General features: G+C 32.5%; 1 protein-coding gene across 1 annotated transcript; it reads right to left on the bottom strand.

The window, feature by feature from the left end:
* Nucleotides 1–1,969: 1,969 nt before the first annotated feature.
* LOC120346957 (uncharacterized) lies at nucleotides 1,970–22,173 on the bottom strand. The gene is made up of 9 exons (XM_039416759.2): nucleotides 21,991–22,173; nucleotides 19,785–19,969; nucleotides 11,068–11,258; nucleotides 10,431–10,526; nucleotides 9,833–9,946; nucleotides 8,873–9,090; nucleotides 6,753–6,859; nucleotides 4,795–4,942; nucleotides 1,970–4,007 (listed from the first exon to the last, which is right to left on the bottom strand). Exons 1-9 carry the CDS (start codon nucleotides 22,050–22,052, stop codon nucleotides 2,348–2,350), a joined length of 2,781 nt encoding a protein of 926 aa, XP_039272693.2. The 5' UTR covers nucleotides 22,053–22,173; the 3' UTR covers nucleotides 1,970–2,347.
* Nucleotides 22,174–23,039: the final 866 nt, after the last annotated feature.

Here is a 23,039-nt window from a genome sequence, read left to right as displayed (position 1 = left end):
GTATTTTCGATTTGTTGAGATTCTTTCTCTGTATTGTGTTTAAATTTAAAGTAATTTTTTCATTCCAACTTCATTGTGGCACCCAGTGGTTTATTTCGAATTTTTTGTTGCTCTTTTATATTCATTTTTTTCATATGATTGTATTTAATTGAGTAAATGTTTGATATTCCACGGTCTGTGACTTCCCGTAGTTACTCGAATTCTTTTGTTTTTCCTTTTTTGAACGATTGTGTACAATTAAGCCAATGTGTATTATTGAGTTTTATTTTTTTTGTCCTTCCATTTCTGTATGATCGTTTCCAATTAAGTTAATGTGTAATATTGAGTGTCCTGTTTGCTATATTTCCTGCTTAATTTCAGCTGCAAGGTGTCGCTGACTAGATGACTCTCCGAGTCTTTTCGCGACCCCGCGTCAACTGCAACAAGCCGATATCTGTTTGTCATTTTGTTAGATTATTTTATTTATTCATTTTTCATATCGCGCATTGTTTTTTGCATGACGAAAATAAATATCTGAATCTGTATAGGACATGTCTCTATTATGCAATGAAGGACTAGACGTGGATATTTGCAAGTATGACACTTCTTTCCAGAGTATCCACAGTGTTCTTGACAAAACGTAAGATCAATAAAACGTCTTTGCTTAGTAATATGAACGGCAGATGCACCACTATGTGATTGGATACGAAACATCCATGCCAGAAACCTCACTGTATTCTTTACTTCCAACAACACATCTTTAGCCATTGAAATGTAGGTTGACAAAGATTAATTTACTTATCAAATCGTTTGAAGTGTAGGTAGTTCGAAGCTTGATTCCTCTTATATTGAATGTTTCGCACTAAAGCGGAAAGTGGTGGTAGTTTTAACAGAACTGCAACGACCAAATGACTGTTAAAATAAACTTAAATATATATAAGCGAAGTATTTCTATTAACTAACATGTGTATGACCATAACGTCCGCAAGGGGGAAAACATCTGTCGATAGTTTAAAATAAGAAAACGCATCTTTCCACACTTTCGAAGTCATTTAATGTGTTATAATAGGAGTTCGTTAAATCCTTACATTCTAATAGATTCTGTTCTGCTAAGATTGAAAATACGGTCGCCTTCACGTCAAGTCTCTCGGAACCTTTCGGGTTTAGGTATTCAGTAAAACGAATTATATCAATGTTTACAGATGTCACCGAGCTTCTTACTCCTAATAAAAGAGAAGCAAAGCATCTCTCATCCCGCACCTACTACTAAGCTTTAAGTAAACATGAAGTATCGCCATTAACATATGCCGGTGATGAAAGATTTTTGTTATTACGATAACGATATTTTACGGTGGTCTATTTTCTTAATATTGTTTGAAGATTGGAAAAATAATATTTGGAGTTATTTGCATCGTACCCTGCTATATGCTGTTGAATATATATACGCTAAATTTATAGTGATATTTCTTGAAAGAGCTGAGTCTAACTTGGCCAACATTTCGTGGACTGTGTAAATGAAATTACAATCGGCAAAGGCCCCAATTTACTTCACCTTTTCTTCTACATACATTACTAAACAGATACTTTAGCGTCAATTTTGGCTTGATAACATCGCATTAACATTTTACCTTTTTTGACGCATCTCCATGAATTTATTCTCTATTTACGGAACTTTAAAAAATCATAGCAACCGATTTTATCAATTATATACTTATCATTGCCTATATTCATCATTAGACAAATAAACAATTTTTATCCTTCATATTTTTGATAAAAACTGAAGTGTTGATGTTGCAGCAATAAACTCATAACTTAAGTCGTTGGGCCTGGAACCACTGTGTATTTTCTGATATTTTCTGATATTTTCTCGTTTTTTTTTGGTATCCGGGAATTCTATTGGCAATTTGTACGCATCGAAGTGAAAACTGACTGTAATACCACCATGCAGAAACTTTATAATTTCATGGCAAGTGCTGTAGAAATATTATATTTGAAGACATTTCATCGAACGATAGAGAAAGAATATAATATTATATAAAAATTAAAGTAAAAATTGTACAATAGCGCAGTAAGGTTTTTAATTTAAATGCATATAATATGATTGTTTTTTAATTTATTCTTTTACCAAAAATGTGCCAAATTTACCAGAATTTGAGAGTAACCATGTTACCGTTTTGGAGGGAATTATTACACTTATTTGAACTTGAGTTCAAGTCTTACCTCGTTTTCAATTTCTCCTAGTTGGTGCTGTACTTCGGCTTTCAGAGTTACCCGATACTGGAAATTTGAAATAGGTTTCAAGTCTGGTGCGTTTGGATCATTTTTGTTACAGCATGTGTAAAAAATTATTAAAGTTAGAAATTTTCAATTAACAAGTATCAATTTTCTTAGAAAGAATAGGAGGATTCATACAGTGGTAAGGTTGGTATTCGGCCATACTTGCGTATTCGGGATGATGGTCGTATCCATTTTGATAATGGTATGGTTTTCTATGCTTACTTGCAGTACTGTGAACACTTTCATAATGTTCAGTTGAATCGTGAACAGCATTTTCTTGTGAATTTGGGCCTGAAGACTGTCTGTGATCTTTTGCAGCATTTGAAGAATGGTTTTTAGCCACAACACGAACTGATGCAGGACTCGAACCCGTATTCTGTTGCTCGTTATTTACGTAAATATTTATTTCGTTTGTTATTGTGCAAGAACCATTATGAGAAATCATCTGATTGGTATTTGGTATGTCTTTGGTATTTTGGTAACCATTCTGAGATCTGGTTTCGGAATTTTGATCTGTTCTGTGCTCAAAACACCCATTTGCATTAGTTTGTCGGCTGTAATCAACCGGAGTGTCTCTGGTAGAATGGCCGCTCAAAGAATTCTTGTACGTCAGAGGCGATTGCGTAGATGATCTCCCACTTCTTGTATCTGAATTTCCTTTTCTACTTCCGCCATTTCGAGGTGAAAGGTTAAATCTATCTATATCGTTGTATTCTTTACCGTGAATTATATTTGCTAAGCTTGTACTATACCCATTAGTAGCAGACAAGCTTCTTGTAAATTTGCAAGAAGATTCGAAACTCCTGCTGGGATGTCGAAAATGTTGAACGTCATAGTGGTGTTGACGATCAAAATGGCTGCTTCCAAAATAACTATCGTTGTAATTTTTTCCACTGCTGTCGTTCATGTAATACTTTGTTTGGTGGCCAAAGCCTGGCCAATGTGAGTAATAGTAAGGATATGAATTCATTGACCTAAAAGATGGGTCGTAATAACTTTGCTGCCACGGGTCACGAAGAAACTGCGTATCGGCAGGACTTATAAAGTCTCTCGATGTCCAAGGTATGTGTGGATCTGTTGGATTTTGCCATATTTGTGATGGAGGGTAAAGTCGGTCGTTTGGGTAATATGGATTGTAAGGAAGACATTGCATTTCCGAACTTACTCTCTCATGTGACCGAGATGCTGGGATTTGGGAATCATATGATGTTAGTTTTGACGATGAATTATAATGTTCAAATCTGCTATTGAATGAAAAACTTTGTGCTACATCGTCTTTTGTATTGATGTGGGGTACAATAGGTGCTTTGCAAGTTTCTGGCATTTCAGTGCCGGACACTGCGCACGACTTGCTTTTCGAATCAGCCTTTTTGTTGATTTGAAAACTTGGATAGTTGGAATAAGAATGTTTGCCTCCAGTTCCTGAAGAAGTTGACTTATTTTTGTCCCACTCATCATTCGCGCTTCGTCTGTTATTTTTTGATCCATTTGTATTTTCAGTATTAGAAACAACTTCTCCTGTAATTACTTGACTACTCCGTAAAATTCGTTTATGTTCATTTTGCGCCTTCTGACTTCTTTTACTTTTTGATTTTTCGTCTGCGGATTGGTGTTTACGTTTCTTTTCGTTAGCGCTCCGCCCGTTGCCGGAATATCGTGATTCACTTGACCCTGAACATTTTCCCGCGTATGCCATCGCAGTTGATGGTCGAATCTGCTGTTCCGAAAGCACCTCATTCGACACGTGGTGACTGGAAAAATAAAACAATTCACTTATAAATTGGAAACAAAGAAGCTGTTGGGAACCAATATGCTGTAGCTATCTATTTTAAAACTGATTTTAGAATACGCTTTAACAATTATGCATCCGATAGAAAATTTGTTGTCTGTTCATAAATACTTACTTATGTACGCATTCCGTACTGATATTACGGTGGCCGCAGGAAGCAATAATCAATAGTTACGTAAACTACTCTACACAGCAATCTTTATGCATAACAGCTTAACACAATTCAAATTTTCCTACGCCTAATTATCAACCAAGGGATTGCAGCCCACGCGGCTCGCAATAATGTGGCTTATATCAAGAAGAGTCGGAAAGAATATATACTGAATGGGCAAAGTATACACGATACCATTGTTACATTATGAAAAAATAGGCCTCTGTTGAGAGTGAACAATCCAAAATGTTGCAATTTAAGAATATATTTGAATTAATAAATTTTCATAATTACGAACAAATTGACTAGGTGTTTGTTCATCGAGTCGTTGCAATATTTAACCATTGGTTAAACGTTGTTTGAATTAGGAATTCAATTATCTTTGAATGTTTTTATATACTTTTTTTGAATCAAAGCTAGTTATATATGGAGGTTTGTACTGCCCTTTAACTCGTACTTACTAGCGTTTATCTCTGCAAAAATGTAATGGGTCGGACGCGTAGGTCACTGGCGGAGCTACCACAATTTTGAAATAAAAGTACACACAGACAAAAATCCACTGCAAACTAGAAAATATATTTTATGAGTAATATCCTACCTGATAACAGTATTTATGCTGACAATGCAATGTGGTCGAGACGATCGACTGTTATGCACAATCGTGATCCGACTCTGGACCCACGCCCACCCTCCGTTACGGGTTAAGATACGATAATATCTCGTCTCCACTTGTCCCTTTATCAATACTAAAACAAAAAATATATACATAATTGAAAAATTCAAATAAAACCAAATGTATTTTACAGTTATTCAACCTTTCAACATCAATAACATGATGATACTATTGAACAACAACAACCATGGAGGGTTATAGGTTAATTGCTCCATATTGTAATTTCATTTAGGGCTTATGATTACCTTGTTGTCACATTATGCTTTAACGTTTACAAAGATAGGTGTGTTAAAATAACTTAATTTTCATAGCAGTGTCCACAGGAAATTATGTTCTGAAGTTCAGACTTCCTAAGCCAAAATTATACAAGTTTAAAATTGTACTTCACAGGTGACAATGTTTTTGATCGTTCTGATAAGAACGGTCCATTTGTAGTCTATTCACCAACACTACGACACAGATAATGTAAAAAAATATTTTGTATTTAACAATTTAAACTACTTAAACAAGAAATTTAGTTGATATAAAACTCAAAGGTTTGTATTTTGAAATGTATAGTATATCGGCTCCACAGCAATCTTTTTCTGCTGACATCGCCTATTTGATTTTGTGTATTTGTAAATGTTTATTTGTACAAAAATTTTTTATGTTACATCAGCAAAAAGTCAGACAATATATGCTTGCTGTTTGATACTTTTTAACTTCTACTTTGCTCCGTAATCGACCTTATGCCTTTTGCGGTAAACATAATACGGAAATTGGCTCATAGCTTTTAAGAAGTTATGGGTCGAATGAAATGTCTAGTTTCAGTTTAGTTTTCAAATTTGTGTAAGCTTTTTTCCGCTTTTTGCAATTTGGAAATGGAGAGATTGTATCTACAAAAATATTTGACGTTTGAACTAAGCAATGCAGAATATACAAAAAAGTTTTCTCATTCAAATATACGTAAATAATATTTCATAACAACCAACAAAAATTTTATTTTTTGTCTGCACCAACTAGTTTTAAAATTACCGTTTGTTTCTCAAAAATTTATTTTTATAACATGTTTCTTATTTTAACTTCAATAAATCAAGCAATACTTTTTACCAAAAAAATTTTTGTTTCATCAAAAAATGTTAAAAGATATTTCTCTACAAATTCGGTAATTTTAATTTCAGAAAACGACGCAAAAATCAAATAATTTAAATATAACGTTCATTTCTATCTGGTAGCTGCGATCAGACTTGTACATCATAAATTCGCATAACTCTTCTCACTAAGGCATTCGTATATTTCGCAAGAGCGATGGTCATTGGTGATATCGAATGACTAATCTGACCTATGATATGTCTGATAACAAATGAGTCACGTGGTATTAACGGTTGTAAAGACAATTTGTTTGGTACTCAGACATGAAAACAAGCGTCTATTCTAAGTATTACAAAAGAAGTTTTTTTCATTTAATTGTCTGCCTTCAATGAAAAAGTGTCCATTTTGTTTTTCATTTTCCATAATTATAATCATACTAAATGCTAATCTTGTTTTTAATTAAACATTTAGTTTATTATGAGCGATTGAGCCATAAAATTGAGCAATTGAAAATGTTATAACGAAATGTTAAATTCCAAAATGATAAACTATACTATAAAATGATAAATATATAATAGAATATGAAAAAAATCAGTTCAATTCGAAAATTAATTGACTGTTCCAAATAAAAATAAGTGGTGGACTGATCTAAATGGATTGATATAACTCTATAATATTTGACATATCTTAACATAATGTTTACTTCATTTTTTCAATTTAAAATGAATTTATAATTAGATGGTTTTGTTTTATGTCATGTTGTGTCTTTACTGTTATTTATTTTTGAATCTGATTAAAAATCAACAACTTACATTTATGATGAGCTTCTCTCAGGTCTGCCATATCCATTGCGTGAACATATTGGTATAATGTTTTTTCTACCATATCTTGCGGCTCATATCCAAGAAGTTGCGAAACTCTGTAGTACAACATAAAATAAAGTTGACACTTATCTCAATACCTTAAGCTCAAAAAAGTCATCAGAAATTTAAGTTTTTACAATTCATTATCATTTTATTAAAAGTTTTAAATTAAATTTGACAAACTAGGACTTTTTTTGTAACTTCCAATTGAATTATTTTAAACTAGAAGCGAAAAAATTTCAGTAGCTAAAATATATTAAGTAATAAATAAAAACAGAGCATCGATTGATTTTTACTGAATAAAAATATATATCTTAGAATATATATTATTTTCTTCAAATTAATATTTATCTTTTAAACAATTTAAAGCAACAACGAATAAAAAGCCAATACAACAACCACAACTTTATGTTCTTATTCATATCCTTTTACTTCTTTATTATTTTGCATATTGAATACGGTAAACAATATTCCTGATATAATTAACTTCATTCACTTAAACCTTGTTTGCGTAGATGAAATGTCAAACACTCAAATTTTGCAAACTGGCAAGATAGGAATGTATATATTAATGAAGTGTTTAATTTGATGAATACTGTACATTTCGCCATTTTGAATTTTACACCTCACTGTTGACGGTGTAGGATAAACAAGTGTTTTCACACTTATATTAGATAAAGGGATTAACTTTTCCGTGGACAATTGATGCACAAATATAAGCTATAAAATATGCTAGAATTGTGAGGCTTCAAGTACATTATGGCTATAATAAATATCGATAAACAGGTATGAATCAATGAAATATATTTGTGTACTTTGGTTTCAGTTTTCTGCCTTTTGTGTTTTTCTATCAACTGCCTAGTTGTACGTAAACTCCGATGATGCAAATATAGAACAAAACGTTTCACTTTCTGCCATAGTGGTTTTTATTATTTAGTTTTTTTTATTGTCGAAAAACTCATAATTCAAAATTAACTGATAATAAATATCAAAAAAGTCTGTTAATTTTTTATGTGTACTTTCAAACTTTTGATGAGAAATCATCACAGAAAATAAAAAAATAATAAATCAATGCGATCTATAATAAAAAAGTCAAATAGTACAAGAAATAGTTCACATGTCAGACGTTTTGAGAAGTCATTGTTCCCAGGATTAGTTTCATTATATATTTATTCCTAAAATATATTTTCCCTTCTTTAGTTCAAATAACACTCGTTGAATTATCGGAAATAGCCCTCATATATTTACACATACACAGAATTTATAATTAATTGAAAACTGAAAGCCATAAAATTACCTTTTATTTTTCTGTTTCTTTTTTTACGTTTTACTTATTTGATGGTTTTAAAATGGGTCTAAATTAATCTATAACTGACTATATATAAACTTTTACAAAAATTGTTACTCTCCTAAATAAATTTTTGTAAAAAAACGAAGAGTATTATTAATGTCACGTTCAACAAAATGATTTTGATTTCCGATTTCTTTAATATTAATTTGTTTTGGTGTAAAATAAATAGTTTAAATATTGTATCCATTATTTGAGTAAAGGGAGGACAATATCTCACATTGTCTTTATGATTAAACGCCGAACAAAAGATATGCAACATGGGTTTTATAAAAAAAACTATCATAAATTGGTCGTTATTCGAATATCAATTAATGGTTTCCTATTAAAAACCATATATCAATAGTAATAAATGTTAGAAATATTGACAGAAGAAATTTAAGCGGTATTTCAGAGATTTCTTTACCTCATAATGGCATTTGCTGTCCCCCATATGAAACCCGTTATATTGCTCATATAAATATTACAAAAACAAATTTTCTAATGTGTTAGACATATTATTCACGCGTTTACTGAAACTGAATTTACAATCTATTCAAACAAGTTGGCGTGTAGAACTAAAACCAATAACGATGTAATGTGTATTCAATGATTTTCTTTTGCTGTTCTGAATTGGTATTTATTTTTATAACAAACTAAGGTAACAAACTACATAAAAATTAGATCATATTCTTTGAAAACGTTCTACCACAATTCAAGTCAAATCGCTCAAAACACTCACATATGATCCAAGAATATTAATTTCATGTCCAAGCTTGCTCTGAACATGAACATATTGTTGTGCAGTTTTACTTCTGTTACTGAAGTTGACGGTAAAGATTGTCCAACAGCAACCAAACCGATATTTTGGTAATACCCTACTCTTGTAGGTTCATATTGATTGAAAGTAGGTTCACAAACAGAGTACCGAACTTTCAGATAACCGCTGCAGTGTATAACCTGGTAATAAAAAAATTGCATTAGTTATGCAACACGATTTAGAATTGCTCATATCCAATCATTCAAATCTAAACGAAGTCAAATCTGGAAAATAATTACGCCACAAAGATGCACCAAATATTGTCTTTATTTTTTTTTCAATCTATTCACAGCTTGATATAACCGAAATAATTTAATGTCATTTAGAAGTCATCTGGTAATGGTATCTATTATTAATTATAAACAAAAATCGTCTACTTTTTTGAACAACTTGTTTAATTGCTGAAATTACATTTATTATTACTGGAAAATGTGGTATTTGTCTTGAAAAATATCATCAATCATAAATGTTGACAGGCGTACAATTTCTTTTACTTCTCAGCCAAACGACTTTTTATTTTATATTTTAGATTATTGTTATTTACTAGACCATGTTTATGATTTGGGTTTTTTGTTTTGAAACGAAGTTGAAAAACAAACAATAAAAAATCTAGATAGATTCGCTCGATTTGCGAGCAAAGTTGAAAGTCAACGCAGCTATAATATAGAGAAGTAGAAGAGTTTTTTATATTTATTTATCCACTTAACTTCAACTTAAAATAAAAAAAGAAATAAAAATACGTTTTTCTATCTTCAGTCGTTTCCTTTGTCGAATATTACTTTTTTTGTAGTATAAGTTGGGACATTGCTTTTCAATTGAATTAAATATTTTTATTTTTTACTTAACATTTTTCTTGCTTAAGAACTATTTAACCAATCTTACCTTATATCCCCCGCTTGTTAATCCTGAATTTCTTTTGGCAAGTACACATTTCATTCTCATCATGAACGAACGTTGGACTTCATATTCGGGATAGAATTGTGGAAACACTGAATTCTAAATAGAACAAATTATGTGTTTATTGAAATTTATTATTCATCTTACGAAATTTAAATAAAATATTTCCTATTTTTTTCTTGGTTTTGAATACTAAAATTTATTTTTATTTTTGTAGGATTAACCCTTGAATCATCACATGAACTCCCATACTAATTATCTTTAACTGAATGTACCAATGAGCGTAGTAGTGTCTAACGAGAATATTTTCGCTACACTTGATAAAGTTTTTTCTACACTGTAATACAAAACAAGACCTAAAAATGTTTGGAATTTATATTTTTTATTCTTGACTTCTTCTCAAAAATGATTTGCTGTTGAATTTATTCAAGCGTTGTACCAAACAAATACCAACCAGAATAACAAAATTAATGTTTAAAGAAAAAATTATTGGTCTTATAATACCACAATATTTTTTTTACAAAGTCAGCATTTTGTACTCTAGTTTTGTTCTGGTTGCGAAGTCAAATTAAGTCGTGCATACCGGACACGGGGGTGGTGGAGTCGACAATATTGCTGCTATTTCGTCCTGATCTTCAGGTTTTATGTATTCGTATATACTGTTTCCGGTCAATTCAACCTGTGATACATATTTTTATGGTAAATAAACTTTTCATCGATGTATTTTTATTTATATTTCACAATTTATTTACTTCCATATCACACATTTAGATCCAGAACTTGACATTTTCACCTTTGCAAAGCTTTCTTCTAACTATTCAGAAAGAAAGAGATTATTTATATCGAGGAGTGATAACCACGTATTTAGTTACCTCAATGTACGATTTTACCACCATTTTTGTAATATTTTAACACATAAGTATACAAATTTGTAGTGAGAATGCAGTTAGGTGTAGACAAAAAATAACTGATTTCACATAAAAATATATATAATTTGTCGTTTTACTGATTCATAAGAAGCTATTCCCATGTATCATCGATGTATAATAGCTTGCTACAATGTAAAGTTACAGTGTTCTGTGATTGCCTCTAAGTATTTTTGGTTTGAAAATTCAATCGAATTTGGTACATTTCAATTAACATTTGTCAAAATGAGTGCGCTTATAGTATTGATTTTGGTAGTCATAATTTATTTTGTAGATAACTATACAATCACTAACCTGAGAAAGTCCAAGATTGACTGACGCAGTTTCTGAAATATAAATAATTTTCCCATCTGGTCCCAATATGAATAAAAATCCATCCAAACTTTTCAACAGCAATGCACCAAGAAGATCTCTTTCTAAATCAATTCCGTTCGGATATCTGGTTCTTTGCCAGTAGTGGGCTGGTCGATGCATACGAAGATGATCTAGATAAAAATTTAAATTTTTTTTTATATAAGGTATACTTTTTACTTCTATTTTTCAGTACTGTTGTACCAAATGATTCAATTCTATTTTTTTATTCTCCAATAAATCTTACTATTCTACATATTCTATTCTACACAGTTGTTACAGTCAATAAATTTCATGAGAATAATAAAAATCTTATTACATTTTGTTCTACGCTTGCTTTTCTTGATTTGGGGCACACATCAAAGAATTGCTTTTGGAAAAAACACGACCCCTTAGCACCTTATCATTCGATTTCATTTTTAAACTAAAATATAGAATAAATAAATTACTTTTAATTTTTTTTTCATTTAGTGCCAATACTTATTATTCACATTCATTTGTCTGAACTCGGGGGAGAAGTGACGATCGAACATTTTTTGTATAAATATCAGGCATTCATTGTTATTACAAGTAATATTTCCGGTATATATTTGTATATAGCTGTTTTGATTAATATCAGGTCAGAAAACAGTAAAAAATTGAACTCGAAAAACGTTGTTTTGCAATTCGTTTGGGAAAATGACATATAGTAATATTACTGTATAGCGTATATGATAATGTTGTATATGTTATTCTAAATTCCATTTAGTGTAATAATCAAGGTATATAATATTTACTTCGAAGTCTTTGACTATTCAAAAAATGTTGAATTGTAACACATCTGATGTGTGTGATTACAAAAAATTATGATTTTATCTTCGGTTCTATAAACTCAAAATTACGAAGTCGGTGATGTTGACTTTTGGGATGAGTAACATGGGTGCTAAACACATCTTCAAACGCGCTACATAAATGAAAACTTCCCCTACAAAACGGCTTATCCAGATCGGCCATCTGGCGATACAATTGTGAAAATACCTAGGTGTGCTTGTGTAGGGATTTGTAGGGGATTGCGTGCTTCACACACGTTTATATCAGCGATTCACGATGTTTACTGATAGTATTACTTGTCTCAAAGTGCGGATAGACAAATGGTTACCGGGATAGAATATACGGGTTCAATATGACATAAACAAGCGTGGACCTATATTAAAGATTCAAATATATAAGTTGATATACGTCTACAAATTTGGTACGCCATGCGGGGGAGGTTTGCCAATTCGTCCGGTAGTAATCAAATGCTATCAATTCAATGATAGTCAAACAACAATAGCAAAATCGCGAAATAATTTTGTATAAAAATAATGTTTTCCCTTCCTAGTTTCCCTCCGTATTCGAAATTTAAAACCTTCCGAAAACGTCTGGTTGTAGGCTGGTGGCGCAGTTGGATCACAATACACAACTCATTCAGCCATTTTGTTTTAAGACCACCCAGGGAGGCGTAGGATAGCTATTTTACGCATTTAACATACATATACATTTTTTTACTATTATAGATCTAAAATCTGCGATGTCGAAAGGGTTGCTCTGAATTTTCAAGTGCCAAGACCAGAAGCACCATAGATGCCGTCCGGATTCTTTTTATCGGATATATAGTTTTCTAGTTCAGTTGTTGAAATTCGGGCACTCGTGCTAATGAAATGTTCTATGGTGTTAAAAATACGAACAAATTAACCAAACTATGCGAATACATGATCCACTATTACACTACAATGTATGTGGGTAGTAACTGTATATCCAAAGGTGCGCCTATTTGCGTCATTCACTTTTATATAGTGCTAAAAGTTGTCGTAAAAAGAGAGCAATAAATAAACTAAATCGTGTTTGATGTGATACATTTCTAGTAAAATTAATTATCTTATGCTCTCTTTTACTAGGTCGCTTAAGCTCCTCCAGTTATGATATAAAATTTGCGCAGGTGCAGAATAAAATTAGTCGTCGACATGTTTGTGTGAGATAACAAAACGGGTTATGCGATCACTGTGAGTAATTCCACATATATTTTTCATTCAATATGCCACGCAAAGCCGAGCTTCCAGTGCCATATAATACTCAATTTAAAGCTATTTAACTCCGGCCTAGGAAGATTTGCCTTGACAGCTGTGTGAAATAGCTCAGAATTTTGTAGTCAACGATACTGCTGAACCTGTTTCACTTGGGACGATAATTTGATTTGAGACACTAATAAATGCAAGTTTAACAAAGTTTCTATATGGGGTGTTTAGATTCTAAAAACTAGTTATGCTTATGGTTTATTGCTCTTTAATTCTGACTTATTAACGTTAATTCTCTGTTATTTTTTGAACTTTTTGTTCCGAAAGTATTCCATCGTTTCATTTGTTTGTCGGGAGATTTACGTCGTTCTCTTAACTCTACTATTTGCATAGGTGTTCAATATCGTTTCGCGGAGAATAAATAAAAACGGTGTTTGATTTGTCCACCTTCCTAAAACGACAGATTTTGACCATTTGTGAGAAATTCTTCGACTTTGTTTGTCCGATCTCCGGCTTGGACACATTGATTTCACAAATTTAAACAAAGAAATTTGCAATTTGTAAAAGCCATCAGGTGTGTTAATAAACCTATAGCTCGTAAACTGAAGGTAACGACTGCACAGAACAGACTGGCAGCGGCATTTTAGTTCTGGAAACCACCTTTTCACGATAAATGTATGTGGCCGAAGCAAAATGATTCAATCAACGCAACATATAAGCTCAAAGTCAATATTTTTCCAATTGCATACTTGTACATCGAGCATCGTCACAAAGAGTACCTGCAAATATCATTTAGAGTGATTCTAATTTTATTACAACTTTTGTAACAGTTAATTGAATGAATCATCTTTATCCTTTTACTGACACAGCTTCCACATAATCATTATGAAGCACGGGCCTTTTTATAAATAACCTAGTTGTAACTTGTACACTTGTTGTTTTTATAAAAGAACATTTAAGGACTGCACTGGGAGAAAGCAGGGCACATAAGCCCCAAAACCTGCAAAATGTTAAGTGAGAATCAGAAACTGGTAAAGTTGATCATATAGCTTTGACAATTAAATCAAACGTAGGCCAAAAAAAGCGACTTTAGCTTCACACTTGGTGTGCCGCCGACTTAAATTTTTTAATGATTCATCCTCACTCAGTGTACTTGCTAATGTTTATTAAAAAAATAGATATTCTAATTTTTTCAAAGTAGTATTTATTTCGCGTTTGGAATACATATGACACTAATGTATATGCATCGTGAGCGGTTGTATGATTCATTACAATTCGTACGGCTGGGTAACTTGGTCGACCTGCCAAGAGAAGGTCAATCCAATGAATGCCTTTGAGTGAGTCTTGCAATAAATCATTACCAGCTAACACCCTTCAATTCTATTGACGCAAGAAGGAAAACAAAACTAAAATCGTGATCGAATTTTTATTCATCCGTTTCGTATAATATCAGAATACAAATTACGGAGTCTTGAATTCAATTGTCGTTGTCCGTGGGCCCGATTTTGTTACATTAGGTAAACATTTTAATCCCCGACACGAGACGTTTTCTCAAGAATTTGTGTTTTACACAGCGATCTATTCGTCTACAATGGCATTTAACCTTTAACCTGAAAACCCATTTCCGGGCTCATTACCTTATCACGTGATCTAGTTCATATTTGCTCAACTTGAACTTGATACAATGTACAGTATTGAAAAATACATCAAGTTTTCTAAAATTGAAGATAATTCACATCACGGGTATTATTCAATTTAGATTTTAGACCAACCGCAGCGAGCATTGAAAAAAAGTCAGTACTTTATAGAATAGAGTATGTCAGTAACGTTATGCAATTGCTCAATTAGCTAGTAGTGTAGCGAATAGATTGTATTAGAGACGGGATTACATCAAACTTAGCATACTGTAAATTCCATTCCAACATTTCATTAATAATAATTTGTTATTGCGGTTAGTTTTTTTTAATTATTCAAAGAACAAATCCATTTTCTTGAGAAAACAGTCAACTAACTAGTTTATTTAACATTTTGAGCATCTGCAAAAGGACGCTTCGCGTTCGGGATTTGACTCCGAGTTTGAGTCGACCTCCGACTAAAATTAAACCTGCTTCACAAGTTTACAACCCCCAGCAAAGGTATGTTGCCAGAAAATGTCAAACTTGAACATATTTTTGTCACCTAAAGTAGGTTCTGATTTATTTTTAGTGTTGGCCAAGTTCATGTTTGGCGCGCCTTTTTAGTATGAGTACCGCACATAACTTGCGGTACCGGTGGCCGTTTCACGTCCGCCGATTGATATCACAGACTCGGGGTTTCTGGTTTTACGACGGGACGAATGAAAATGGAGACCGGTAAGCAAACAAAACGTGGTCACGCTCTTCCAATATTCTAAAGCCCGTTGCGAGTCCTTCGCTCGTCTACGCCAACCTCTTTGAAATCGTGAGATGTGAAGTCTACCGGCACTCGCGTTAGAAATAGTGAGAAACTATTGGATTTATTTGTTGATTGTATCTTGACATGGGTAAATATACTGTCAAATTTATAACCAGTGTGTTTTATCTTTTTTTGCAAGTGGTAACAAGCCATGCCTCTGTAACAATAATGTGATAAATATACCAACATTTTTGTTTTATCCCCCAACAAACGTCCTATTGTTTCCTAGGCCAAGTGTGGATTGATTATATATCTATATAAATACATCTGAAAACCGAACTTGGAATGTAATGTAATTTATGACAAGTCAAATTATACTGATATATCATAGCAATTTTACTTGAAATGTCTTACCGCGTTGTTACAAAGTATTTTGCGTCATAAAGTCACGAAATTACAACTACCGGTAGCAAACAATATCAAGATCAATGCTCAAATTCCCACCATTTTATATTTGCTTACCGCAATGTTTTTGAGCTCAACCACATAATGAACCAGCGTCTGATACCCATTCTGTTGTACTTGACAATTGACAAAGAATGATTTTATCTTGGTATTCTATACAATTGTGATTTCTCATCAACGTTACAAAGAATCTATGCTTTAGAATTGAAACATTTTTCTTTCATATAAGTACCTGGGGTATATCGTATGCAGAAGTTCGAACTTAAGTCACGACTTCGCACCGCATTAAACATATGATTTTTTTAGAACAATTCACAATGCGATTCTTATGTATATAAGTAACATTGTAATATCATCTAGCGATTCGAAATATTTCAGTTAGCGAAAAAACGTTTATCAACCCTTTTTGGTACGAAGCAATGATAAATATTCTATCGAATTTTCATTTTTCGCGTTCGGGCCAGAAAGGCGCCCAAGACTATGCCTACCATTTAGAAACTGAATAATGCGGAAATTGCAAGCATCTCCTGATGCATTCTAGATTCGAGACTATATATAGAAACATAGATGCTAGCATCAAACTTTACCAATTCACAACACTGCTGGGAAACAGGTAGATGGGAGAAGCAATGAGAAAATTACAATTTCGTATCCCCACACTCGGTAATATATATATATTGTTTTACCAAAATATTAGGAGGAAATTACGTCCACAATGTCATACTATTCAGATTAAGATTCTTCATTGTTGACCCGAATCAAGCAGCACAATTTACGGTTAACAATATATCTATATACTTTGTATTCCAATAAGTCACGTTTGGACAAGATATTTATATTTTTGTTTTGAATAGTGGGATGCGTCTAGCGACCGTCCAATTATGTAGATAATATCTTGTCTTGTACAGTCAAAGAAATACTCACAATTACCACCTATTTTGTTGTAAGCGCAGTTTCTACTATCGCAGTAGATTTCTACTATAAGTTGTATTTGATAACGGATTAGCAAGTAACTGAAATGCATGTTTAAGACCTTCTGTGCTAAAGAATATACTGAATGAAAACTCAACGATAGACCCTTGCCAGATTTTTCTGTGTCTGTAAGGCGGTCACACTCGCGCGTGCTTTTGACATGTTTATTGAGATTACCACTCATAGTTAATCGCAGTACGTGCACATGAAATTATGATATTATTGTTTTCACGGAGATTTACTATTCATAACCTAAACGTTTTGTAATAGGACGTTTTTACGAAGCAAAATATCCGAAATACGTGACATCTCTTCGGCCACAGTATATAAAAGCTCGGACACGCAGCTGACGTAAACAGTGTTCTTATGAACTTGATGTCAGTGCGACGAGGTGTTTTCAGTTTTGCCTTAAATTCCATCGAAACCAATAGTATGTATATTTTCGAAATACCATTAAGGAATATTGCAGAATACAGAAGTGTAACGTCTAAGAACCTGGATTACACTTTATGAACCAAATGTTAACAATGATCAATATTTTAGTATTGTGTAATTTGACTAGAAGGCAGATAAAATTAAGCCCATTTTTTACTTTTATCAACTTAAAAATGAAAAATTAAGGTGCTTCAAATAAACTATTTTTTAGGAATTTAAGCTACAAACTGGCAAATAAAATTTTGAAAACATTGAATAAGATATAGTTGTTTACATTAAACAAAATTGATTTTAAATTTCGACTGTTTATACTACACAAAAGGCCAGTGGATAAACTTTTAAAAATCATCGCACCAGTGAAAAACACAGCCATTTTGTTTCTCCCAGGAATTATCCAAAAACAAATTCACTCAGAATTTTATTCAGAAAACTAACGACAATGCAATGAACTGTATATTCACTGTCTTATCTTACTTCAAACACTATTCAAAACTTCTTACTGTTGAGTATAATTTATCGGATTCTAACCTTACCGTATAGGCATACTTGCCAATGTAAACTTTTCGTTAAGTGTTCTCGCGTTTTGGACAGTATTCCATGATATCTGAGTCCTATATTGATATAGCAATTAGTGATCACACCTATCTAGAGTTTGAATTGTCTTATGTGCTACACAGTAGTCGTTCCTGGTACGGATGCAATCTTTCTAAAACATCAACAGTGGAAGTATACAGTTCAGGGTAACACAACGATGTGTCATTCTCAGCCATCAACTAAATATATATATATATATATATATCACAACAGGTTTTTATTATAACACGTCAAAAATAGCAAAACATTCCCAATAAAAAGGTAGTTAAAGTTAATTTTATGCAACGTTCTGAAATTCAAATCACACTATTCTACTGGTATTTAATAACCTATCCTCCCTCTTACGCAAGAAATCCCTTAAAAATGACCTCGAATTATATTTTTCAATGATAGTTTGAAAAATGCAGATTTACACACAAAAGTGCGTTGTTAATTTTTTGAGTTAATGGTTAAGCAAGGGCTTTGAGCAAAAACCCCCTCGTAATACTCTGTCTCCTAATGCAAAATTTCTAGTTAGATATACAAACACATTGAAAAATTATTTTTAAAATAATCTAAAATTATTTCTAGTTCTTAATGAGATTGTGCAACTAACATTAGTGTATGGCATACTGCATAGCAAATCGTTCTACAAGTCCATCAGGATTATAAAAACACGTCTATGCTATACAAGTCTAATTCTATTAGTGTTTAATGAATTAAAAGCTCTTGAAAGGGATTTGTAGTTACCACTATAAAACATGACATTTTTCAATCTTCTCTTAATCATACTGTAACAAGATACTGTTTTGGATGGGTTCCCATTAATCAGTTGACCTGCCTGAGAACTTATTGGTGATACATTGACAAGAATTGTAAAAAGAACTACAACCAAAAGCACAATATCTCTGGAGAATGATTGAGAAAATTGAGTTTTGAACATATGTTCAAAGCATCATGAATTTTGCCAAATTTCATCGCTGTTTTTTTTTTTTGCATTTCATTTATACTGGGATAAATATATAATACTGGGATAAATAAATAATATTTATTTAAAATAAACTTCATTCGTTAAAAAATATCTCGGCATTCATACATTAAAATCGAGAATTTTTTGATCGTTTTTTCAATCCTTAGTGTTTTTTTTTTAATTTTTTTTTTGAACAGTAAGAAATGGTATTTATATATTGGCTTAATTTTTCGTCTTTTGATTATGATAAACATAATTGGTTCAGACACGACGTCACAACTTTAATTCATTCCAAAAGAAACAATTGATTTGGGTTTGAGTTACCATTGACCACTTGTGTTATCGACTGACCATTGAAATATTTTTTAGAAATTTGACCACCCAGTTACTTGGACCACCAACCGCTACATTACAACTGCGAACAATTAAACGGTGACAAAATCTATCGAATTACAAAAAGACTAGCTGTCCAGTCAGCATTTAATTTACGGTACCCTTTGACATTTTTAAACTGCAACGGCAAAATACATTTACATTACTGGATCAATTTTTTAATTGAAGTTAGACGCTGGCACTCGCCTATAGCCCAGAAGGGCGTATGAGATTTATTTCGAGAGCACGGGAGAGCAGTTTTTATTGAAGAATCAGACTCAGCTTAGCTTAGAAATAGCAGTTACATGAGGTCAGATTGATATATACATTCAACCTCCCTAATCTCGCAATCCTGATAGATCCATATGTGGATTTCGCCGCATTGGTTAAATATACCTGAAGCAGGTAGGCCTATTGCCTAGGCCTAAAAATACGTGTTTATGCTATGAAATAAAATAGATTTTTACCGTCTGGGAAAATCACACGCATCTTTAGGTAGCTCGCAGTGAGTCTAATGATTGATGCTTTATCCAACTGTGACGTAATAGCAGGTGACAGTGGAAGCATTGCTGCAAGTTCCGCAAATTCGCAATTTTCTTTCTCTCTCCTTGATCTGGCGGCAGTCTTTGATCGTTCTTTCATTTTCTCTTCGCTAAATAACAATGTATATTTCAAGTCGGCTTTATTTGTAGTCGTTAAGCAAGTCGATTTCTGACTGAAAAAGGTAAAGTAGTTCAAATATCAACTTTAGAAAAGCAACTACGACTGTGCGCTTCCGAAGATAGACTAAACTTTGTTACTGTTCGGAAATTTTTCAATATGCGGGTTTTCTCAATAAAATTTGAATTATAAGTGATTTAGAGAATCTTGAAATTTATACTGTTTCGTTCATACCGCAAATAATCAAAATTGGTAATTTTAGATCTATAAAAGATTTATTAGAAAAAATGGCACTGTTGAATGGAAAGTCTTGTCCAACAAGTTTTAAGCCAACGTGCATCACATGTTCAACGGTAGAATATATTAGCAAGGCTAACTTGAACCGAAGTATGAAATATATTTCATACAGTATTGGCTAAATTTTAATTTACATTGTATTGACTATTAATTCATAACTTCGTATTGGATAATATATTATGAAGTACCGCTTCGTGAATTTTCTGATAATTCTGTCGTTTTAATGAATTCACTTAATACCTTCTTGCTAGTAAATCTAAAATGAGTTCAAATATTTCCCACTCAAAACAAATAATTTGATTTCTTTTTTCTGACTAATTTTTATTAGAAACCGCTATCCGTGTATAAAATTGAAAATAATTAGTTACTCTGCTGCTTCACTCACCGTTTTGAAATGTCAGCTCAAAAATAAAATTATTTAGTAAATAAGTATTATGTTTTCCATTTATTTTATATGCATAGCCGAAACAATTAACGTGAAAAAGTTGAAGTCGAAAGAAAAAAATATAGAATTTGACGTCACAATATAGCATTCCGCACGTGTATCATGTAAATTGATGCAGATCATCCTATGCTCAACGAAGCGTTGGCACAAACACAATGTTATATTGATTTTATATCATGCAAGTGCCCCACTTCGCATTAAATAACTGGATAATTAGCCCCATAAATATTTTGAACAGGTGACGGTAGTTTACCTTGCTCATTAATTCAGTTTAGATTTGGCATCACATGGTAGGTCTCGACACATATGTCAATGTTAACCTGCTTTGAGTAGGTACTGTTACGTACGTAAGCGTGAGCGTGACTTCGCCTAAACATGATCAGAGGCTCCAACAAAGATTGTTTAAGTGAGTTGATTACATTTGTACTTAAACAATATCGTGAGTTGATTACATTTGTACTTAAACAATATCTGTTCTGAACGAATAACACTCTATATACTGTACTGTGTATTACGATACCGTTTTGTCTGCCGGCATTTAGGCCTACTGTTTATTGCGTGTGCATGCTATACCGTGAAGGCATACATGAATTCAAATCACTGTTGTAAGCCCGCATTGATATTGTTGATGAAAAATTGTTCAATTTATTACGAACACGCGACCAATTTTTAAGAATGTGTAACATTTCTAAATAACTACCGCTTGCGCTTTTATCACCGGATTCGTTTGAAACGTCTGTTGATTATCATCAAGTTAATACCATACGTACAAAATGGACGAACAAGTTGATAATGTTTTGTTTGTTTGATCTTGACTTATATCGAGCGAGTGAAAGTACTGGGAGTTCTATGTGCATACATTCGATACCTGCAGAATAGATATTTGCTAGTTTAACCGCGTCGTTTACCGGTACTTCACATCGCAGCACGGTAGTTCGGTATGATCTTCATCATGATTTTGATCAGTAGCATGTTTGTGGAGTCCACATCAGGACTTTTCAACTTTGTGCAACCCCTGATTTGCTGTTGGACTCATCCCTAAGTGTTCACAATAAGTGCTTTGCGGATCCCCAGTTGAAAAGTACCGGCCTAAAGATCATTGCCAAATCTGCGATCGCGTGTAAATTAAACGTGTATCAATATGTTTTTTTTAATATGAGACTGCTGTGTAATACATATAACGATTTGCTAACATTACATTAGGAAAGATTTATCTCCCAGACTAAGAATTTTCAATTTAATTGAAAACTAACAAATCAACTTCTACATACCTCGGTGACGAGTTAATTCCATTATTTGACTGTCCTCTCGGTGAACCAGCGTGTGTTTGCATGCCGCTTAATTTCGTTCCAAATTATTAATTTTCCAGATACCCCACTACGATAACATGACAAGGTAATTTAATATAAATATGTATATTTAAATATTTATTCGTTCTAACAAATAAATGAATATCTGAAAAACACTCTGATGATAATTTTATCCGAGTATAAATTTTATTATACAGCTTGACACTATTTGAGAATGTAAAATAACTTTTTACACCACAAGAAAATCGGTTTTCAGTCTTCAATTAACCCGATTTCACGGCTACACATACGTCACAACAGGCTCACAGCGAATATCTAAATATACCTTCCAATAAAACTAGACTTCTATAGTATTGCAGTGACTATTTTTATAAAGTGATATCTCTTGTCCTCTCACTGACGTTTTCACAGTCATGCATTGAGTTTGCAAACTGGCGAAACAGTGGCATTATTGCACAAATATCGTTTTTTCACTTGTATGTTGCCGTATTTGCACTTAACAAATCATCTCCAATCTAAAACTTATTGAAATTTTGGGCTGAAAAGTCAGAGTAACCTTTTGTATTGATTGCATCCTAGAGGCAATACAAAATTTAGCGAAAAGGAAACGTAAAGCTGCCGAGCATTATTTTTCCTGCGAATATTCTAACAAAATATTCACTAATTTGTTTTATATCAATTTAAATTGAAACAAAATTCTATATATTTTTCATATAAACAAAGTTTTGTAACTAAGATTGCCATCAAATTTTAACACGAGTCAATATTTCTATTTCTAATATTATAAAATGTCTAACTGATATCAGTTGTATATCATCACATTTTATTATGTTGATATTAGTATTATCCCAACTCATTTAATTTATTTTATTTCTTATCAACATTAGGCAAACTATGAGTGATATTAGTTTGTTCGAAAACTCATCCACAATAGAGTGATTTATTAGCTCAAGAAGCGCGTGAAAGTTTACTCGCAAATATGATAAACTGCGAGCAATGCGGCCACTGTT

Source organism: Styela clava, chromosome 1, assembly GCF_964204865.1.
Source record: "Styela clava chromosome 1, kaStyClav1.hap1.2, whole genome shotgun sequence".
In the NCBI taxonomy this organism is placed as follows: domain Eukaryota; kingdom Metazoa; phylum Chordata; class Ascidiacea; order Stolidobranchia; family Styelidae; genus Styela; species Styela clava.
The sequence above is the reverse complement of the archived record's forward strand: the minus strand, read 5'-3'. Positions and strand labels throughout refer to the sequence as shown.